The 19,535-nt window shown below is 50.0% G+C and overlaps 1 protein-coding gene across 1 annotated transcript in view; it reads left to right on the forward strand.

Annotated features, from left to right (window-relative positions):
* The window catches only part of LOC137347821 (prostaglandin-H2 D-isomerase-like), a 115,697-nt gene that overhangs the window by 86,949 nt on the left and 9,213 nt on the right, over nt 1-19,535 (forward strand). The window contains exons 3-6 of the mRNA XM_068012838.1: nt 6,453-6,595; nt 13,951-14,030; nt 17,911-18,024; nt 18,107-18,208. Of these exons, the coding sequence (XP_067868939.1) occupies nt 6,453-6,595; nt 13,951-14,030; nt 17,911-18,024; nt 18,107-18,208 (439 nt within the window). The remainder of the gene's footprint in view (nt 1-6,452; nt 6,596-13,950; nt 14,031-17,910; nt 18,025-18,106; nt 18,209-19,535) is intronic.

Here is a 19,535-nt window from a genome sequence, read left to right on the forward strand (position 1 = left end):
CTGGGTCTGGGTTTGGGGACTGTGGTTAATGCAGTAACTCTGGGTCTGGGTTTGGGGACTGTAGTTAATGCAGTAACTCTGGGTCTGGGTTTGGGGACTGTAGTTAATGCAGTAACTCTGGGTCTGGGTTTGGGGACTGTAGTTAATGCAGTAACTCTGGGTCTGGGTTTGGGGACGGCAGTTAATGCAGTAACTCTGGGTCTGGGTTTGGGGACTGTAGTTAATGCAGTAACTCTGGGTCTGGGTTTGGGGACTGTAGTTAATGCAGTAACTCTGGGTCCGAGTTTGGGGACTGTAGTTAATGCAGTAACTCTGGGTCTGGGTTTGGGGACTGTAGTTAATGCAGTAACTCTGGGTCTGGGTTTGGGGACTGTAGTTAATGCAGTAACTCTGGGTCTGAGTTTGGGGACTGTAGTTAATGCAGTAACGCTGGGTCTGGGTTTGGGGACTGTAGTTAATGCAGTAACTCTGGGTCTGGGTTTGGGGACTGTAGTTAATGCAGTAACTCTGGGTCTGGGTTTGGGGACTGTAGTTAATGCAGTAACTCTGGGTCTGGGTTTGGGGACTGTAGTTAATGCAGTAACTCTGGGTCTGGGTTTGGGGACTGTAGTTAATGCAGTAACTCTGGGTCTGAGTTTGGGGACTGTAGTTAATGCAGTAACTCTGTGACTGGTTTTGGCGACGGCAGTTAATGCAGTAACTCTGGGTCTGGGTTTGGGGACTGTAGTTAATGCAGTAACTCTGGGTCTGGGTTTGGGGTCTGTAGTTAATGCAGTAACTCTGGGTCTGGGTTTGGGGACTGTAGTTAATGCAGTAACTCTGGGTCTGGGTTTGGCGACGGCAGTTAATGCAGTAACTCTGGGTCTGGGTTTGGGGTCTGTAGTTAATGCAGTAACTCTGGGTCTGGGTTTGGGGACTGTAGTTAATGCAGTAACTCTGGGTCTGGGTTTGGGGACTGTAGTTAATGCAGTAACTCTGTGTCTGGGTTTGGGGACTGTAGTTAATGCAGTAACTCTGGGTCTGGGTTTTGAGACTGTAGTTAATGCAGTAACTCTGGGTCTGGGTTTGGGGACTGTAGTTAATGCAGTAACTCTGTGTCTGGGTTTGGGGACTGTACTTAATGCAGTAACTCTGGGTCTGGGTTTGGGGTCTGTAGTTAATGCAGTAACTCTGGGTCTGGGTTTGGGGACTGTAGTTAATGCAGTAACTCTGTGTCTGGGTTTGGGGACTGTAGTTAATGCAGTAACTCTGGGTCTGGGTTTTGAGACTGTAGTTAATGCAGTAACTCTGGGTCTGGGTTTGGGGACTGTAGTTAATGCAGTAACTCTGTGTCTGGGTTTGGGGACTGTACTTAATGCAGTAACTCTGGGTCTGGATTTGGGGACTGTAGTTAATGCAGTATCTCTGGTTCTGGGTTTGGGGTCTGTAGTTAATGCAGTAACTCTGGGTCTGGGTTTTGAGACTGTAGTTAATGCAGTAACTCTGGGTCTGGGTTTGGGGACTGTGGTTAATGCAGTAACTCTGGGTCTGGGTTTGGGGACTGTAGTTAATGCAGTAACTCTGGGTCTGGGTTTGGGGACTGTAGTTAATGCAGTAACTCTGGGTCTGGGTTTGGGGACGGCAGTTAATGCAGTAACTCTGGGTCTGGGTTTGGGGACTGTAGTTAATGCAGTAACTCTGGGTCTGGGTTTGGGGACTGTAGTTAATGCAGTAACTCTGGGTCTGGGTTTGGGGACTGTAGTTAATGCAGTAACTCTGGGTCTGGGTTTGGGGACTGTAGTTAATGCAGTAACTCTGGGTCTGGGTTTGGGGACTGTAGTTAATGCAGTATCGCTGGGTCTGGGTTTGGGTTCTGTAGTTAATGCAGTAACTCTGGGTCTGGGTTTGGGGACTGTAGTTAATGCAGTAACTCTGGGTCTGGGTTTTGAGACTGTAGTTAATGCAGTAACTCTGGGTCTGGGTTTGGGGACTGTAGTTAATGCAGTAACTCTGAAGCTGGGTTTGGGGACGGCAGTTAATGCAGTTACTCTGAAGCTGGGTTTGGGGACAGTAGTTAATGCAGAAACCCTGGGACTGGGTTTGGGGACGGCAGTTAATGCACTAACTCTGGGGCTGGGTTTGGGGACTGTAGTTAATGCAGTAACCCTGGGTCTGGGTTTGTGGACTGTAGTTAATGCAGTAACTCTGGGTCTGGGTTTGGGGACTGTACTTAATGCAGTAACTCTGAAGCTGGGTTTGGGGTCTGTACTTAATGCAGTAACTCTGGGTCTGGGTTTGGGGACTGTACTTAATGCAGTAATTATGAAGCTGGGTTTGGGGACTGTACTTAATGCAGTAACTCTGGGTCTGGGTTTGGGGACTGTACTTAATGCAGTAACTCTGTGTCTGGATTTGGGGACTGTAGTTAATGCAGTAACTCTGGGTCTGGGTTTGGGGACTGTAGTTAATGCAGTAACTCTGGGTCTGGGTTTGGGGACTGTAGTTAATGCAGTAACCCTGGGACTGGGGTTGGGGACGGCAGTTAATGCACTAACTCTGGGTCTGGGTTTGGGGACTGTACTTAATGCAGTAACTCTGAAGCTGGGGTTGGGGACTGTACTTAATGCAGTAACTCTGGGTCTGGGTTTGGGGACTGTACTTAATGCAGTAACTCTGGGTCTGGATTTGGGGACTGTAGTTAATGCAGTAACTCTGGGTCTGGGTTTGGGGACTGTACTTAATGCAGTAACTCTGAAGCTGGGTTTGGGGACTGTACTTAATGCAGTAACTCTGGGTCTGGATTTGGGGACTGTAGTTAATGCAGTAACTCTGGGTCTGGGTTTGGGGACTGTAGTTAACACAGGAACACTGAATCTGGGATAAAAACAAAAAAATGCTGGAAACACTCAGCCAGTCTGGCAGCATCTGTGGAGAGAGAAGCAGAGTTAACATTTCAGGTTAGTGACCTTGCATCAGAACTGGCAAAGGTTAGAAATGTAATAGGCTTTCAGCAAATAAAGCGGGGGTGGGCAAAAGGGAAGGTGTTGATAGGATAGAGGATCACAGAGGATAACTGACAAGAAGGTCATGGAGCAAAGGCAAAGGGTGTGTAAATGGTGTGCTGAAAGACAAAGCGTAAGTGCAGAGAGGGTGTTAATTGACAGAAAATTGAACAGCCCTGGCCAAAAACACAAACATGAAAAAACAGTGGGCAGGCATGTGGTAAAAAATGAATAATGAAACAATTTAAAATAAAAAGTCAAAAGAAAATATATTACTCAAAATCAAAACAGGTTATTGAACTCAATGTTCAGTCCTGCAGACTGTCGATTGCCTAATCAGTAAATGAGATGCTATTCCTCGAGCTTGCATTGATGTTGACTGGAACACTGCCACAAGCCAAGGACAGATATGTGGGCATGAGAGCAGGGGAGGGTGCGCTGAAGCGGCTAGCAACCGGAAGCTCAGGGTCATGCTTTCGGACCGAGGGGAGGTGTTCCGCAAAGTGGTCACCCAATCTGCGTTTGGTCTCCCCAGTGTAGAAGAGACCGCATTGTGAGCAGTGCCTACAGTATACTAAATTGAAAGAAGTACACTGCTTCACCTGAAAGGAGTGTTTGGTGCCTTGAATAGTGAGAGAGGAGGTAAAAGGGCAGGTATTACACCTCCTGTGATTGCATGGGAAGGTGCCCTGGGAAGGGGACAAGGTGTCAGGGGTAATGGAGGAGTGGACCAGGGTGTCGCGGAGGGAACGATCCCTTCGGAATGCTAACAGCAGAGGGGAATGGAAGGGAAGATGTGTTTGTTAGTGGCATCACGCTGGAGGTGGCAGAAATGGCGGAGGATGATCCTTTGGATATGGAGGCTGGTGGGGTGGAAAGTGAGGACAAGAGGAACCTTGTTGTGGTTCTGGGAGCGAGGGGAAGGGGTGAGGGTAGAGGTAGGGGAAATGGGCCCTGTCAACCACAGTGGGGGTGGGTGGGGTGGGGTGGGGTGGTGAAATCCTTGGTTGAGGAAAAAGGAAGATATATCAGAAGCGCTGTCATGGAAGGTTGCATCATCAGAGCAGATGCGTCAGAGATGGAGTAACTGGGAGAATGGAATGGAGTTCTTACAGGAGGCAGGGTGTGAAGAAGTGTTGTCGAGGTAGCTGTGGGAGTCAGTGGACTTATAATGAATATTATTAGACAGCCTATCCCCAGAGATGGAGGCAGAGAAGTCGAGGAAGGGAAGGGAAGTGTTGTAAATGGACCATGTAAAGGTGAGAGAAGGTTGCAAATTGGAAGCAAAGTTGATAAAGTTTTCTGGTTCCGGGAGGGAGCAGGAAACGGCACTGATGCAGTCATCAATGTACCGGAGAAAGAGTTGGGGGAGGGGGCCTGAGTAGAACTGGAACAAGGAATCTTCGACATATCCCACAAAAAGACAGGCATAACTAGGACCCATGCAGGTAACCATAGCAACAACTTTTATTGAAGGAAGTGAGTGGAGTTTAAGGAGAAGTTGTTCAATGTGGGAACAGGTTCAGCCAGGCTGCGGAGGGTGGTGATGGATGGGGACTGGTTGGGCCTCTGTTCAAGGAAGAAGCGGAGAGCCCTCAAAGCGTCCTGGTGGGGGATGGAGGTGAACGAGATAGGATGTCCATTGTGAAGAGGAGGCAGTTCGGGCCAGGAAACTGGAAATTGTTAAAATGATGTAGAGCATCTGGATCTGAGATTTGAGGATGGCAGTTAATGCAGTAACTCGGGGTCCTGGGTATTGGGGACAGTTTTTATTGCAGCAACCCTAGGTCTGGGGTTTGGGGACTGTTGTTAAAGCAATAACTTTGGATCTGGGGTTTTGGGGACTGTAGTTAATGCAGTAACTCTGGGTCTGGGTTTGGGGACTGTAGTTAATGCAGTAACTCTGGGTCTGGGTTTGGGGACTGGTGTTAATGCAGTAACTCTGTGTCTGGGGTTTTGGGGACTGTAGTTAATGCAGTAACTCTGTGTCTGGGGATTTGGGGACTGGTGTTAATGCAGTAACTCTGTGTCTGGGGTTTTGGGGACTGGTGTTAATGCAGTAACTCTGTGTCTAGGGTTTTGGGGACTGGTGTTAATGCAGCAACCTTGGGTCCGGGGTTTGGGGACAGTAGTTAACCTAGCAGCTCTGGAATCCTAGGCTGAGGGACTGTAGTTAACATAGAAACTTAGAAAATGTATGGCACAGAAGGAGGCTATTCGTGCCATTGTGTCCGTGAACTATCTAGTCTGATCCCACCTTTCAGCTCTTGGTCCGTAGCCTTGTAGGTTGTGTCACTTCAAGTGCATATCCCAAGTATTTTTTTTTGAAGTGATGAGGGTTTCTGCCTCTACCACCCTTTCAGGCAGTGAGTTCCAAACCCTCACTAGCCTCTGGGTGAAAAAAATTCTCAACTTCCCTCCAATCTTTCTACTAATTACTTTAAATCTATGCCCCTGATTATTGACCTCTCTGCCAATGGAAATCGTTTTTCCTATCCAATCTATCTAGGACCCTCAGAATTTTAAACACCTCAATTAAATCCTCCCTCAGCCTTCTCTGTTGCAAAGAAAACAAACACAACCTTTTCAATCTTAGCTAAAATTCTTCATTCCTGGCAACATCCACTTAAATCTCCTCTGTACCCTCTCTAGTGCAATCACATCCTTTCTATAATGCAGTGACCAGAACTGTATGCAGTACTCTAGCTGTTGTATAACCAGTTTTTCATACAGTTCTTGCATAATCTTCCTTATATTCTATGCCTCAGCTTATAAAGGAAAATATGCCATATGCCTTCTTAATCACCTTATTTATCTGTCCTGCTACCTTCAGGGATCTGTGGACGTGCAGTCCGAGGTTCCTCTGTTCCTCTACACTTTTCAGAACTCTATCACTTATTGTGTATTCCCTTGCCTTGTTAGCCTTCCCAGAATGCATTACCGCACACTTCTTCAGATTGAATTCCATTTGCCACTTTTCTGCCCATTTGGCCATTGATATCGTCCTGCAGTCGACAGCTTTCTTTTTCGTTATCAATCACACAGACAATTATTGTATCACCTGCAAAGTTCTTAATTATGCCCTATACATCTAAGTCTAAATCATTGAAAAACAAGGGACTTAGTACTCAGCCCTGAGAAACCACAAAGGAATCAGCCTTCCAGTCACCCATTGACCATTATTCTTTGGTTCTTACCAGACCAATTTTGAATCCAACTTGCCAACTGTCCTTGGATCTCTTGGGCTTTTACTTTGCTAACCAGTCTGTCACTTGGGACGTTGTCAAAAGCCTTGTTAAAATCCACGCAACAAAATTACTGCAACAATTCTGGGTTCCTGGGTTTAGGGACAGTAATTAATACAGCAACTCTCAAATCCTGGGCTCTAATGGTCAGGGCTTCAGTCTGTGATTGGTTTCACCGTATCCAGGTGTCTTGTGTTGTTGTTTTTAAGCCTGTGTTTTCATTCAGACTCTTGGACCGTGGTTCTCCATTGGGTCCGCTGGTGATAGTTTCTGGTTTGAGACAGTGATGGGTTCCACGCAGATGACCAAATTTGTTCTATCACCAACTGAAGAAAAGAATAAATTCAATGTCCTCCTTTTATGTCAATGGTAAGATCTCCTTACTCACATTTTGATTGCAATGGAGAGAGATGTTCAGTTTGATAGTGAGCTCTGTGGACTGGAACCAGAGACCATTAGATGGAGTTTCAGTGGCTCTTGTTATGGACAGGAAAGCCGAGCCTGATCCCTATTCAGGATCAGTGGAAAGTACCAGTGAGGGGTCAGTGGCTGTGCAACTCATGCCCGTCCCATTTGTTGAATACCCCACCAACCTTCACTGTCCAGGGTCAGGAAAAGAAACCCCAGAGGATCGATGACATCAGAGGAATAGCAAGAGACTGTACCTTGAGCAACAGGGCCTGATAAAGGCCTGAACAGTAATTTAGTGACATGTGAGCAGGGGTTATTCCCAGAACAGGAGTTAATCATGGAGCAGGGGTTAATCCCAGAACGGGAGATAATTCTTGATCAGGACTCAATCCCAGAGCAGGACTCAATCCCGGAGCAGGACCCAATCCCAGAGCAGGTTTTAATTTGTGTCAAAGCGGGATTATGGTGGCTGATTGCAGAGTTGAAGATACTATGTTCTGGAACCTCACTCAAATTCCAGGAGCACTAACTTTGTTAATGGGGGATGGAGCTGTTCCTCTTTTGTTTCTAACTTTTCAAATCCTGGAATAGAAATTGCATGTGACCTGTCAAGAGTCTTATGGGCTGCACGTACCTTCTCGTAGCTCCAATCAAGGTGGAAAATATAAACTGGCTAGGCTGCATCCAAACCTGAAATCCCCACTAGAGCATGTCCAGCAACAACTCACCCAGGTGATAGGCCCCTGGGCACCCCTTAAAACTAGTGATAAGCCGCTGGAGAACACCGAAGAAGCCCAACACCAGTTCCAAGGGGTCCCCGGGTCTAACATCTGTTTTAGGGGATCTCCAGGATTTAACGCCTGTTTTAGGGGGTCCCTGGGGTCTAACACCTATTTTATGGGGCATTTGGTATCTAACACCTGTTTTAGGGGGTCCCTGGGTCTAACACCTGTTTCACGGGGTACCTGGGGTCGAAGACCTGTTTTAGGGGGTCCCCGGGGTCTAACACCTGTTTCAGGGGGTACCTGGGGTCTAACACCTGTTTCAGGGGGTACCTGGGGTCTAAGACCTGTTTTAGGTGGTCCCCGGGGTCTAACACCTGTTTTAGGGGGTCCCCGGGGTCTAACACCTGTTTTGGGGAGTTCCCGGGGTCTAACACCTGTTTCAGGGGGACCCCAGGGTCTAACACCTGTTTTAGGGGCTTCCCGGGGTCTAACACCTGTTTCAGGGGGTCCCTAGGGTCTAACACGTTTTAGGGGGATCTGTGGTCGAACACCTGTTTCAGGGGGTCCCCAGGGTCTAACACCTGTTTTAGGGGGTCCCTAGGGTCTAACACGTTTTAGGGGGATCTGGGTCTAACACCTGTTTCAGGGGGTCCCTGGGGTCTAACACCTCTTTTAGGGGCTCCCCAGATTCTACCTCTTTTAGGGTGGTCCCCCGGATTCTAATACCTCTTTTAGGGGGTCCCCAGGGTCTAGCACCTGTTTTCGGGGGTCACCAGGGTCTAACACCTGTATTAGGGGGTCCCCAGGGTCTAACACCTGTTTTAGGGGGTCCCCAGAATCTAACACCTGTTTTAGGGGGTCCCCAGAATCTAACACCTGTATTAGGGGGTCCCCAGGGTCTAACACCTGTTTTAGGGGGTCCCCAGGGTCTAACACGTTTTAGGGGGATCTGGGGTCTAACACCTGTTTTAGGGGGTCCCCAGGGTCTAACACCTGTTTAAGGGGGTCCCCAGGGTCTAACACCTGTTTTAGGGGGTCCCCAGGGTCTAACACGTTTTAGGGGGATCTGGGGTCTAACACCTGCTTCAGGGGGTCCCCAGAGTCTAACACCTGTATCAGGGGGTCCCCAGGGTCTAACACATGTATTAGGGTGTCCCCAGGGTCTAACACCTGTATTATGGCGTCCCCAGAATCTAACACCTGTATTAGGGGGTCCCCAGGGTCTAACGCCTGTTTTAGGGGGTCCCCAGGGTCTAACACGTTTTAGGGGGATCTGGGGTCTAACACCTGCTTCAGGGGGTCCCCAGAGTCTAACACCTGTTTTAGGGGGTCCCCAGGGTCTAATACCTGTATCAGGGGGTCCCCAGGGTCTAACACATGTATTAGGGTGTCCCCAGGGTCTAACACCTGTATTATGGCGTCCCCAGAATCTAACGCCTGTTTTAGGGGGTCCCCAGGGTCTAACACGTTTTAGGGGGATCTGGGGTCTGACACCTGTTTCAGGGGGTCCCCAGGGTCTAACACCTGTTTTAGGGGTTCCCTAGGGTCGAACACGTTTTAGGGGGATCTGGGGTCTAACACCTGTTTCAGGGGGTCCCCGGGGTCTAACACCTGTTTTAGGGGTTCCCTAGGGTCGAACACGTTTTAGGGGGATCTGGGGTCTGACACCTGTTTCAGGGGGTCCCCAGGGTCTAACACCTGTTTTAGGGGTTCCCTAGGGTCGAACACGTTTTAGGGGGATCTGGGGTCTAACACCTGTTTCAGGGGGGTCCCCGGGGTCTAACACCTGTTTCAGGGGGTCCCTGGGGTCTAACACCTCTTTTAGGGGCTCCCCAGATTCTAATACCTCTTTTAAGGTGGTCCCCCGGATTCTAATACCTCTTTTAGGGGTCCCCAGGGTCTAGCACCTGTTGTAGGGGGTCACCAGGGTCTAACACCTGTATTAGGGGGTCCCCAGGGTCTAACACCTGTTTTATGGGGTCCCCAGGGTCTAACACATGTATTAGGGGGTCCCCAGGGTCTAACACCTGTATTATGGCGTCCCCAGAATCTAACACCTGTTTTAGGGGGTCCCCAGGGTCTAACACTTGTCTTAGGGGGTCCCCAGGTTCTAACACCTGTATTACGGGGTCCCCAGAATCTAACACCTGTTTTAGGGGGTCCCCAGGGTCTAACACCTGTTTTAGGGGGTCCCCAGGGTCTAACACCTGTTTTAGGGGGTCCCCAGGTTCTAACACCTGTATTATGGCGTCCCCAGAATCTAACACCTGTTTTAGGGGGTCCCCAGGTTCTAACACATGTATTAGGGGGTCCCCAGAATCTAACACCTGTATTAGGGGGTCCCCAGGTTCCAACACGTGTTTTAGGGGGTCCCCAGAATCTAACACCTGTGTTAGGGGGTCCCCAGTTTCTAACACCTGTATTAGGGGGTCCCCAGAATCTAACTCCTGTATTAGGGGGTCCCCAGGGTCTAACACCTGTTTCAGGGGGTCCCCAGGGTCTAACACCTGTTTTAGGGGTTCCCTAGGGTCTAACACGTTTTAGGGGGATCTGGGGTCTAACACCTGTTTCAGGGGGTCCCCGGGGTCTAACACCTGTTTCAGGGGGTCCCTGGGGTCTAACACCTCTTTTAAGGGCTCCCCAGATTCTAATACCTCTTTTAGGGTGGTCCCCCGGATTCTAATACCTCTTTTAGGGGGTCCCCAGGGTCTAGCACCTGTTGTAGGGGGTCACCAGGGTCTAACACCTGTATTAGGGGGTCCCCAGAATCTAACACCTGTTTTAGGGGGTCCCCAGGGTCTAACACCTGTTTTAGGGGGTCCCCAGGGTCTAACACCTGCATTAGGGGGTCCCCAGAATCTAACACCTGTATTAGGGGGTCCCCAGAATCTAACACCTGTTTTAGGGGGTCCCCAGGGTCTAACACATGTATTAGGGGGTCCCCAGGGTCTAACACCTGTATTATGGCGTCCCCAGAATCTAACACCTGTTTTAGGGGGTCCCCAGGGTCTAACACCTGTATTAGGGGGTCCCCAGGTTCTAACACCTGTATTAGGGGGTCCCCAGAATCTAACACCTGCTTTAGGGGGTCCCCAGAATCTAACACCTGCTTTAGGGGGTCCCCAGGGTCTAACACCTGCATTAGGGGGTCCCCAGAATCTAACACCTGTATTAGGGGGTCCCCAGAATCTAACACCTGTTTTAGGGGGTCCCCAGGTTCTAACACCTGTATTATGGCGTCCCCAGAATCTAACACCTGTTTTAGGGGGTCCCCAGGGTCTAACACCTGTATTAGGGGGTCCCCAGGTTCTAACACATGTATTAGGGGGTCCCCAGAATCTAACACCTGTATTAGGGGGTCCCCAGAATCTAACGCCTGTTTTAGGGGGTCCCCAGGGTCTAACACGTTTTAGGGGGATCTGGGGTCTGACACCTGTTTCAGGGGGTCCCCAGGGTCTAACACCTGTTTTAGGGGTTCCCTAGGGTCGAACACGTTTTAGGGGGATCTGGGGTCTAACACCTGTTTCAGGGGGTCCCCGGGGTCTAACACCTGTTTCAGGGGGTCCCTGGGGTCTAACACCTCTTTTAGGGGCTCCCCAGATTCTAATACCTCTTTTAAGGTGGTCCCCCGGATTCTAATACCTCTTTTAGGGGTCCCCAGGGTCTAGCACCTGTTGTAGGGGGTCACCAGGGTCTAACACCTGTATTAGGGGGTCCCCAGGGTCTAACACCTGTTTTATGGGGTCCCCAAGGGTCTAACACATGTATTAGGGGGTCCCCAGGGTCTAACACCTGTATTATGGCGTCCCCAGAATCTAACACCTGTTTTAGGGGGTCCCCAGGGTCTAACACTTGTCTTAGGGGGTCCCCAGGTTCTAACACCTGTATTACGGGGTCCCCAGAATCTAACACCTGTTTTAGGGGGTCCCCAGGGTCTAACACCTGTTTTAGGGGGTCCCCAGGGTCTAACACCTGTTTTAGGGGGTCCCCAGGTTCTAACACCTGTATTATGGCGTCCCCAGAATCTAACACCTGTTTTAGTGGGTCCCCAGGTTCTAACACATGTATTAGGGGGTCCCCAGAATCTAACACCTGTATTAGGGGGTCCCCAGAATCTAACACCTGTATTAGGGGGTCCCCAGAATCTAACACCTGTATTAGGGGGTCCCCAGGTTCCAACACGTGTTTTAGGGGGTCCCCAGAATCTAACACCTGTGTTAGGGGGTCCCCAGTTTCTAACACCTGTATTAGGGGGTCCCCAGAATCTAACTCCTGGATTCGGGGGTCCCCAGGGTCTAACACCTGTTTTAGGGGGTCCGGACTCTAACACCTGCTTTAGGGGGTCCCCAGAATCTAACACCTGCTTTAGGGGGTCCCCAGGGTCTAACACCTGCATTAGGGGGTCCCCAGTTTCTAACACCTGTATTAGGGGGTCCCCAGAATCTAACTCCTGGATTCGGGGGTCCCCAGGGTCTAACACCTGTTTTAGGGGGTCCGGACTCTAACACCTGCTTTAGGGGGTCCCCAGAATCTAACACCTGCTTTAGGGGGTCCCCAGGGTCTAACACCTGTATTAGGGGGTCCCCAGAATCTAACACCTGTTTTAGGGGGTCCCCAGGTTCTAACACCTGTATTATGGCGTCCCCAGAATCTAACACCTGTTTTAGGGGGTCCCCAGGGTCTAACACCTGTATTAGGGGGTCCCCAGGTTCTAACACATGTATTATGGCATCCCCAGAATCTAACACCTGTATTAGGGGGTCCCCAGGGTCTAACGCCTGTTTTAGGGGGTCCCCAGGGTCTAACACGTTTTAGGGGGATCTGGGGTCTGACACCTGTTTCAGGGGGTCCCCAGGGTCTAACACCTGTATTAGGGGGTCCCCAGGTTCTAACACATGTATTAGGGGGTCCCCAGAATCTAACACCTGTATTAGGGGGTCCCCAGAATCTAACAACTGTATTAGGGGGTCCCCAGGTTCCAACACGTGTTTTAGGGGGTCCCCAGAATCTAACACCTGTTTTAGGGGGTCCCCAGGGTCTAACACTTGTCTTAGGGGGTCCCCAGGTTCTAACACCTGTATTACGGGGTCCCCAGAATCTAACACCTGTTTTAGGGGGTCCCCAGGGTCTAACACCTGTTTTAGGGGGTCCCCAGGGTCTAACACCTGTTTTAGGGGGTCCCCAGGTTCTAACACCTGTATTATGGCGTCCCCAGAATCTAACACCTGTTTTAGTGGGTCCCCAGGTTCTAACACATGTATTAGGGGGTCCCCAGAATCTAACACCTGTATTAGGGGGTCCCCAGAATCTAACACCTGTATTAGGGGGTCCCCAGAATCTAACACCTGTATTAGGGGGTCCCCAGGTTCCAACACGTGTTTTAGGGGGTCCCCAGAATCTAACACCTGTGTTAGGGGGTCCCCAGTTTCTAACACCTGTATTAGGGGGTCCCCAGAATCTAACTCCTGGATTCGGGGGTCCCCAGGGTCTAACACCTGTTTTAGGGGGTCCGGACTCTAACACCTGCTTTAGGGGGTCCCCAGAATCTAACACCTGCTTTAGGGGGTCCCCAGGGTCTAACACCTGCATTAGGGGGTCCCCAGTTTCTAACACCTGTATTAGGGGGTCCCCAGAATCTAACTCCTGGATTCGGGGGTCCCCAGGGTCTAACACCTGTTTTAGGGGGTCCGGACTCTAACACCTGCTTTAGGGGGTCCCCAGAATCTAACACCTGCTTTAGGGGGTCCCCAGGGTCTAACACCTGTATTAGGGGGTCCCCAGAATCTAACACCTGTTTTAGGGGGTCCCCAGGTTCTAACACCTGTATTATGGCGTCCCCAGAATCTAACACCTGTTTTAGGGGGTCCCCAGGGTCTAACACCTGTATTAGGGGGTCCCCAGGTTCTAACACATGTATTATGGCATCCCCAGAATCTAACACCTGTATTAGGGGGTCCCCAGGGTCTAACGCCTGTTTTAGGGGGTCCCCAGGGTCTAACACGTTTTAGGGGGATCTGGGGTCTGACACCTGTTTCAGGGGGTCCCCAGGGTCTAACACCTGTATTAGGGGGTCCCCAGGTTCTAACACATGTATTAGGGGGTCCCCAGAATCTAACACCTGTATTAGGGGGTCCCCAGAATCTAACAACTGTATTAGGGGGTCCCCAGGTTCCAACACGTGTTTTAGGGGGTCCCCAGGGTCTAACACATGTATTAGGGGGTCCCCAGAATCTAACTCCTGTATTAGGGGGTCCCCAGGGTCTAACACCTGTTTCAGGGGGTCCCCAGGGTCTAACACCTGTTTTAGGGGTTCCCTAGGGTCTAACACCTGTTTTAGGGGGTCCGGACTCGAATACTTGTATTAGGGGGTCCCCAGGGTCTAACACCTGTTTTAGGGGGTCTCCGGATTCTAATATCCGTTTTAGGGGGGTCTAAAGCATCTAACACCTGTTTTAGAGGGGCCCCGGGGTCTAACACCTGTGCAGATTGAGTGCAGGCCATCACAGTGCTGAACCCCTCTTCATTCTGCATGAATCTATAGGTAAAATTCGTAAAGATTTCTACCTCTCTGTTTGATTTTATTCTTAGGAATGGAACATGTGCTAACATGACAGAACAAATTCAGTATCTGGGGAGACAAGGACGCTTCAAATATATCTCCCCTCCAGGTAGGGCAAAATATTTCATAAAAATAAACATAAAAATGCTTCCTAAAGGGTTGGCACTTCTCATTTGACTGGTTTATTTGACTATTCCAGTGTTCACCTGGCTGACCTCCCATATTCCATTCTGCATAAACTTGTGCTCAACCAAAACTCTGCTGCCTGTATTTTAACTCACTCCAAGTCCCATTCACCCATCATCCCTGTGCTTGCTGTTTACATTGGCTCCTGGTCTGACAACACCCCAATTTTAAAATCCTCATCCTCATTTTCAAATCCCTCCATTGTCTCGCCTCTCCCTATCACTGTAGTCTCCTCCAGTCCTGCAAGTCTTCGAGATCTCTGTGCTCCTTCAATTCTGGCCTCACGTGATTTAATTGCTCCACCACTGGTGGCCGTACCTTCTGAACTCTGAAATTCCCTGCCTAAACATATTTTTGTGAAATAGCTATTCCCCTTGTGAGTATGTAGATCTCTCAGGTCAGTTCCAGTCCAGGTTCAATCAGGAGAGACCAACAATAGTTCTCAATCCAACTCACAATGCCAAGGAAAGATGGTCCTTCTAATTCATATCAATGCCTTCACCCTGTTTGAATTTTGTGTGTGCTGATTGGATGTGTAAAGCTCCCTCTATGCTCTCCCAGACATTGCCATCACCATTCCTGGATATGTCCTGCCCCACCAGCAGGACAGACCCAGCAGAGGTGGCGGCACAGTGGTATCCAGTCGGGAGGGAGTTGCTCTGGGATTCCTCAACATCGACTCCGGACCCCATGAGGTCTCATGACATCAGCTCAAACATGGGCAAGGAAAACCCCTGCTGATTACCACCAACCACCTTCCCTCAGCTGGTGAATCAGTACTCTTCCATGTTGATCACCACTTGGAGGCAGCACTGAGGATGGCAAGGGTGCAGAATGTACTCTGGGTGGGGGACTTCAATGTCCATCACCAAGAGTGGCTCGGCAACACCACTACTGACCGAGCTGACTGAATCCGAAAGGATATAACTGCGAGACTGGGTATGTGGCAGGTGGTGAGGGGACCAACAAGAGGCAAAAACATACTTGACCTTGTCCTTACCAATCTGCCTGCCACAGATGCATCTGTCCAGGACAGTATTGTAGGAGTGACCACCGCACAGTCCTTGTGGAGACGAAGTCTTGTCTTCACATTGAGGATACACTCCATCGTGTTGTGTGGCACTACCACCGTGCCAAATTTGATAGATTTCAAACAGATCTAGCAATGCAAAACTGGGCATCCATGAGGCGCTGTGGGCCATCAGCAGCAGCAGAATTGTATTCAACCACAATCTATAACCTCGTGGTCCGGCATAATACCCACTCTACCGTTACCATCAAACCAGGAGACCACCCTGGTTCAGGAGGGCATGCCAGGAGTGGCACCAGGCATACCTCAAAATGAGGTGCCAACCTGGTGAAGCTACAACACAGGACAACTTGCGTGCCAAACTGTGTAAGCAGGATGCGATAGACAGAGCTAAGCGATCCCATAACCAACGGATCAGCTCTAAGCTCTGTAGTCCTGCCACATCCAGCCATGAATGGTGGTGGACAATTAAACCACTAACTGGAGGAGGTGGCTCCACAAATATCCCCATCCTCAATGATGGGGGAGCCCAGCACATCAGTGCAAAAGATAAGGCTGAAGCATTTGCAACAATCTTCAGCCAGAAGCGCCGAGTTGATGATCCATCTCGGCCTCCTCCTGAAGTCCCCAGCATCACAGATGCCAGACTTCAGCCAATTAGATTCACTCCACTTGATATCAAGAAATGACTGAAGGCACTGGATACTGCAAAGGCTATGGGCCCTGACAACATTCCGGCAATAGTACTGAAGACCTGTGCTCCAGAACTTGCCGCGCCCCTAGCCAAGCTGTTCCAGTGCAGCTACAACACTGGCATCTACCCTGCAATGTGGAAAATTGCCCAGTTATGTCCTGTACACAACAAGCAGGACAAATACAACCTGGCCAATTACCGCCCCATCAGTCTACTCTCAATCATCAGTAAAGTGATGGAAGGTGTCATCAACAGTGCTATCAAGCGGCACTTGCTTAGCAATAAGTTGCTCACTGACGCTCAATTTGGGTTCCGCCAGGGCCACTCAGCTCCTGACCTCATTACAGCCTTGGTTCAAACAAGGACAAAAGAGCTGAACTCAAGATGTGAGGTGAGTGACTGTCCCTGACATCAAGGCAGCATTTGATCGAGTATGGCATCAAGGAGCCCTAGCAAAACTGAGGTCAATGAGAATCAGGGGGAAAACTCTCTGCTGGTTGGAGTCATACCTAGCACAAAGGAAAATGGTTGTGGTTGTTGGAGGTCAATCATCTGAGCTCCAGAACAACACTGCAGGAGTTCCTCAGGGTAGTGTCCTAGGCCCAACCATCTTCAGCTGCTTCATCAATGACCTTCCTTCAATCATAAGGTCAGAAGTGGGGATGTTCACTGATGACTGCACAATGTTCAGCACCATTCGTGAGTCCTCAAATACTGAAGCAGTCAGTGTTGAAATGCAGCAAGACCTGGACGATATCCAGGCTTGGGCTGATAAGTGGCAAGTAACATTCTCGCCACACAAGTGCCAGACAATGACCATCTCCAACAAGAGAGAATCTAACCATCCCCCCTTGACATTCAATGGCATTACCATCGCTGAATCCCCCACTATCAACATCCTGGGGGGTTACCATTGACCAGAAACTGAACTGGAGAAGTCATATAAATACTGTGGCTACAAGAGCAGGTCAGAGGCTAGGAATCCTGAGGCGAGTAACTCACCTCCTGACTCCCCAAAGCCTGTCCACCATCTACAAGGCACAAGTCAGGAGTATAATGGAATACTCTCCACTTGCCTGGATGGGTGCAGCTTCAACAACAGTCAAGAAGCTCGACACCAGCACAGGACAAAACAGCCCACTTGATTGGCATCCCATCCACAAACATTCACTCCCTCCACCACCGACACACAGTGGCAGCAGTGTGTACCATCTACAAGATGCACTGCAGCATTGCATCATGGCTCCTTAGACAGCACCTTCCAAACCTGCGACCTCTACCAACTAGAAGGACAAGGGCAGCAAATGCATGGGAACACCACCACCTGCAAATTCCCCTCCAAGTCACACGCCATCCTGACTTGGAACTATGTCACCGTTCCTTCACTGTCGCTGGGTCAAAATCCTGGAACTCCCTTCCTAACAGCTCTGTAGGTGTCTCTACCTCACATGGACTGCAGCAGTTCAAGAAGACAGCTCACCACCACCTTCTCAAGGACAATTAGGGATGGGCAATAAATGCTGGCCTAGCCAGCGACGCCCACATCCCATGAATGAATGAAAAAATACTCCCAGGACAGGTACATTAAGGGTTCGATATAGAGCAAAGCTTGGTTCAGACTCACAGAAACAAGGTGCCAAAGTTGAGGGTGAGATGGAGTGGGTGGGGGGAGGGGGGGGGGGTGGTGTTTCAAGCTGTTGTGGGAGCCATACATCACCCCTGTAATCAATCAGCATTTACAGTGACTGTGCAGTTAGCCCTATGTTGTGTGATTGTATTGACTGTCTTGCTGTGCAGACATGTATCAGTCTCAGGGTGATTTGGGCCATTGATGTAAGCCACATGCCACTGCCAATGGGGAGAGGTAGCCTTCTGTGGGCCTCACACCCTCCCAACACAAAAGGGAGGGGTAAATTGACCAGCAGATCATGTGAGCCTTGTCTCGGGCACCCACCCCCTCCACCACCATTCCACCTGACATACTGGCATCCTCAGCAGTGGCAAGTTCCTGGACAGAAAGGAGAGAACTTTAAATCAGGCAAAGAAAGTGATTAAACAGCCAATGAGTTTGTTTTGCAGACAGCGGTATAGAGATTGGTATTCAAATCGTTCACATCAAATACAATGAGTATGCTATTTTAATCTACGACAGTCAGATGCAAGGAAGAAAGACAAAGTCAGTGGCTCTGTATGGTAAGAGATTCTGTATCAGCTCTTTCACACATCACTCTCTGAGGTTGATTTCTGTACATTTAACTGAATGCTCATCTCACAGGAAGGACACGGAAGATGAGGAAGGAAATTCATGAACAGTTCCAAGAGTTTGTGCTGAAACAAGGGATTCCCGAGGACATGATCATGTTTCTGCCTGAACAAGGTAAGCACATCATGAGCTCCTGAGGGCTGAAGAATGGGGGGACTTTCACCTGCTGGGTCATGGGATTTGGAATTCTATTTAAACAGCCAGGACTTATAGAGAGGGTAAAGGTTAGACATGGGGAGGGGTCGCAGTCTGTAATGTGATAGCAATGGTCAACCTGGATTCCTCTGACAATCAAACAACTATTAAAAGCCAAGCTTGGCATCCTCTCTCTGCGACCAGCTGGTGCCCTTGTCTCCTCTCCTGTAATGTAAACTTCCTCAATCAGAGAAAGACACAGACTGGGGATTTGCACAGTGCTGAAAGGTGAAGTGTTGCAGTGTTAAGTTTGGACAAGTCTAAGGTAAAGGTATTCCAAGATGGCTCCTGGGCTGGAAGCTCCCTAGGAAGCTCCCTTGCTGTTCAACTCTATCCATGGCCATCTGCTCCCATCCCTAACGTTTTCTCCCCCAATCTGCCCTCTTAAACTGTTTAAATTCCCCTGGCTCTTTAAATCAGTTCATTTTAGCCCTATCTAAAAGTTAACAGTTAGTTTAGTGTATGTTACCTGGGCCCACTGCCCTCCCCCAGCCACACCTGCTCTTTGTTTTCTCAATGAAATTGATCCGGATGAAACTGACGAGAACAGCTGCCGATACTTCAATCTCCGATCCTGCTGTCTTCACAGTCCAGAGTGTCTGCAGCCACGGCATGCGGTAAGTCCATTGAGGTGAAGAAGGAGCTGCGGGACCCGAGAGAAGTCCTGTGAAAAGGTGCCCCGAACACCCAAAACATCCACGAACGGCCCCCCCGGCCGCAACTTCAAAGCGCCCGCGGGAGATGGCTCGGAGAGCATCTGCAGCGCACTGTCGGCAATGCTGCATGCCTTTATTTAAACCACTGCAAAAAACCCTTAGCAAATGTAACCACCTCTAAGTCTGCCAAATGATGCTTCACCTCCCGAAGGACGTGGATGAGCTTTCCGGACGTCGATGGTGGGCACTGAGGAAATGGCTTATTACCTGCACCAGATTCCACCCCCCCTCCCCCCCCCCTTTACCCCCCTTCCCCCCCCCTTTACCCCCCTTCCCTGCTCCACCCTCTCAGCTCACCCCCTCACAACCCCGTCCCAGCCCGCCCCCCCCGCACCATCTTCACCCCGCACCCCCTTCCCCTGCACCCCCCCCCCACCCCCTCCCTCTACCCCTCCCCCTTGCATCCCCTCCTCCCACCGGCACCATCCTACACCTGTGTAGTGGCCCCAACAACCCCACTGCCTTGTGGGCGTCTCGGGAGAGACCAAGGCTAAGGGAGTAAACCCTAACAGAAAATCCGGAGCGGAACC

This window comes from Heterodontus francisci, chromosome 32, assembly GCF_036365525.1.
Source record: "Heterodontus francisci isolate sHetFra1 chromosome 32, sHetFra1.hap1, whole genome shotgun sequence".
Lineage (NCBI taxonomy): Eukaryota > Metazoa > Chordata > Chondrichthyes > Heterodontiformes > Heterodontidae > Heterodontus > Heterodontus francisci.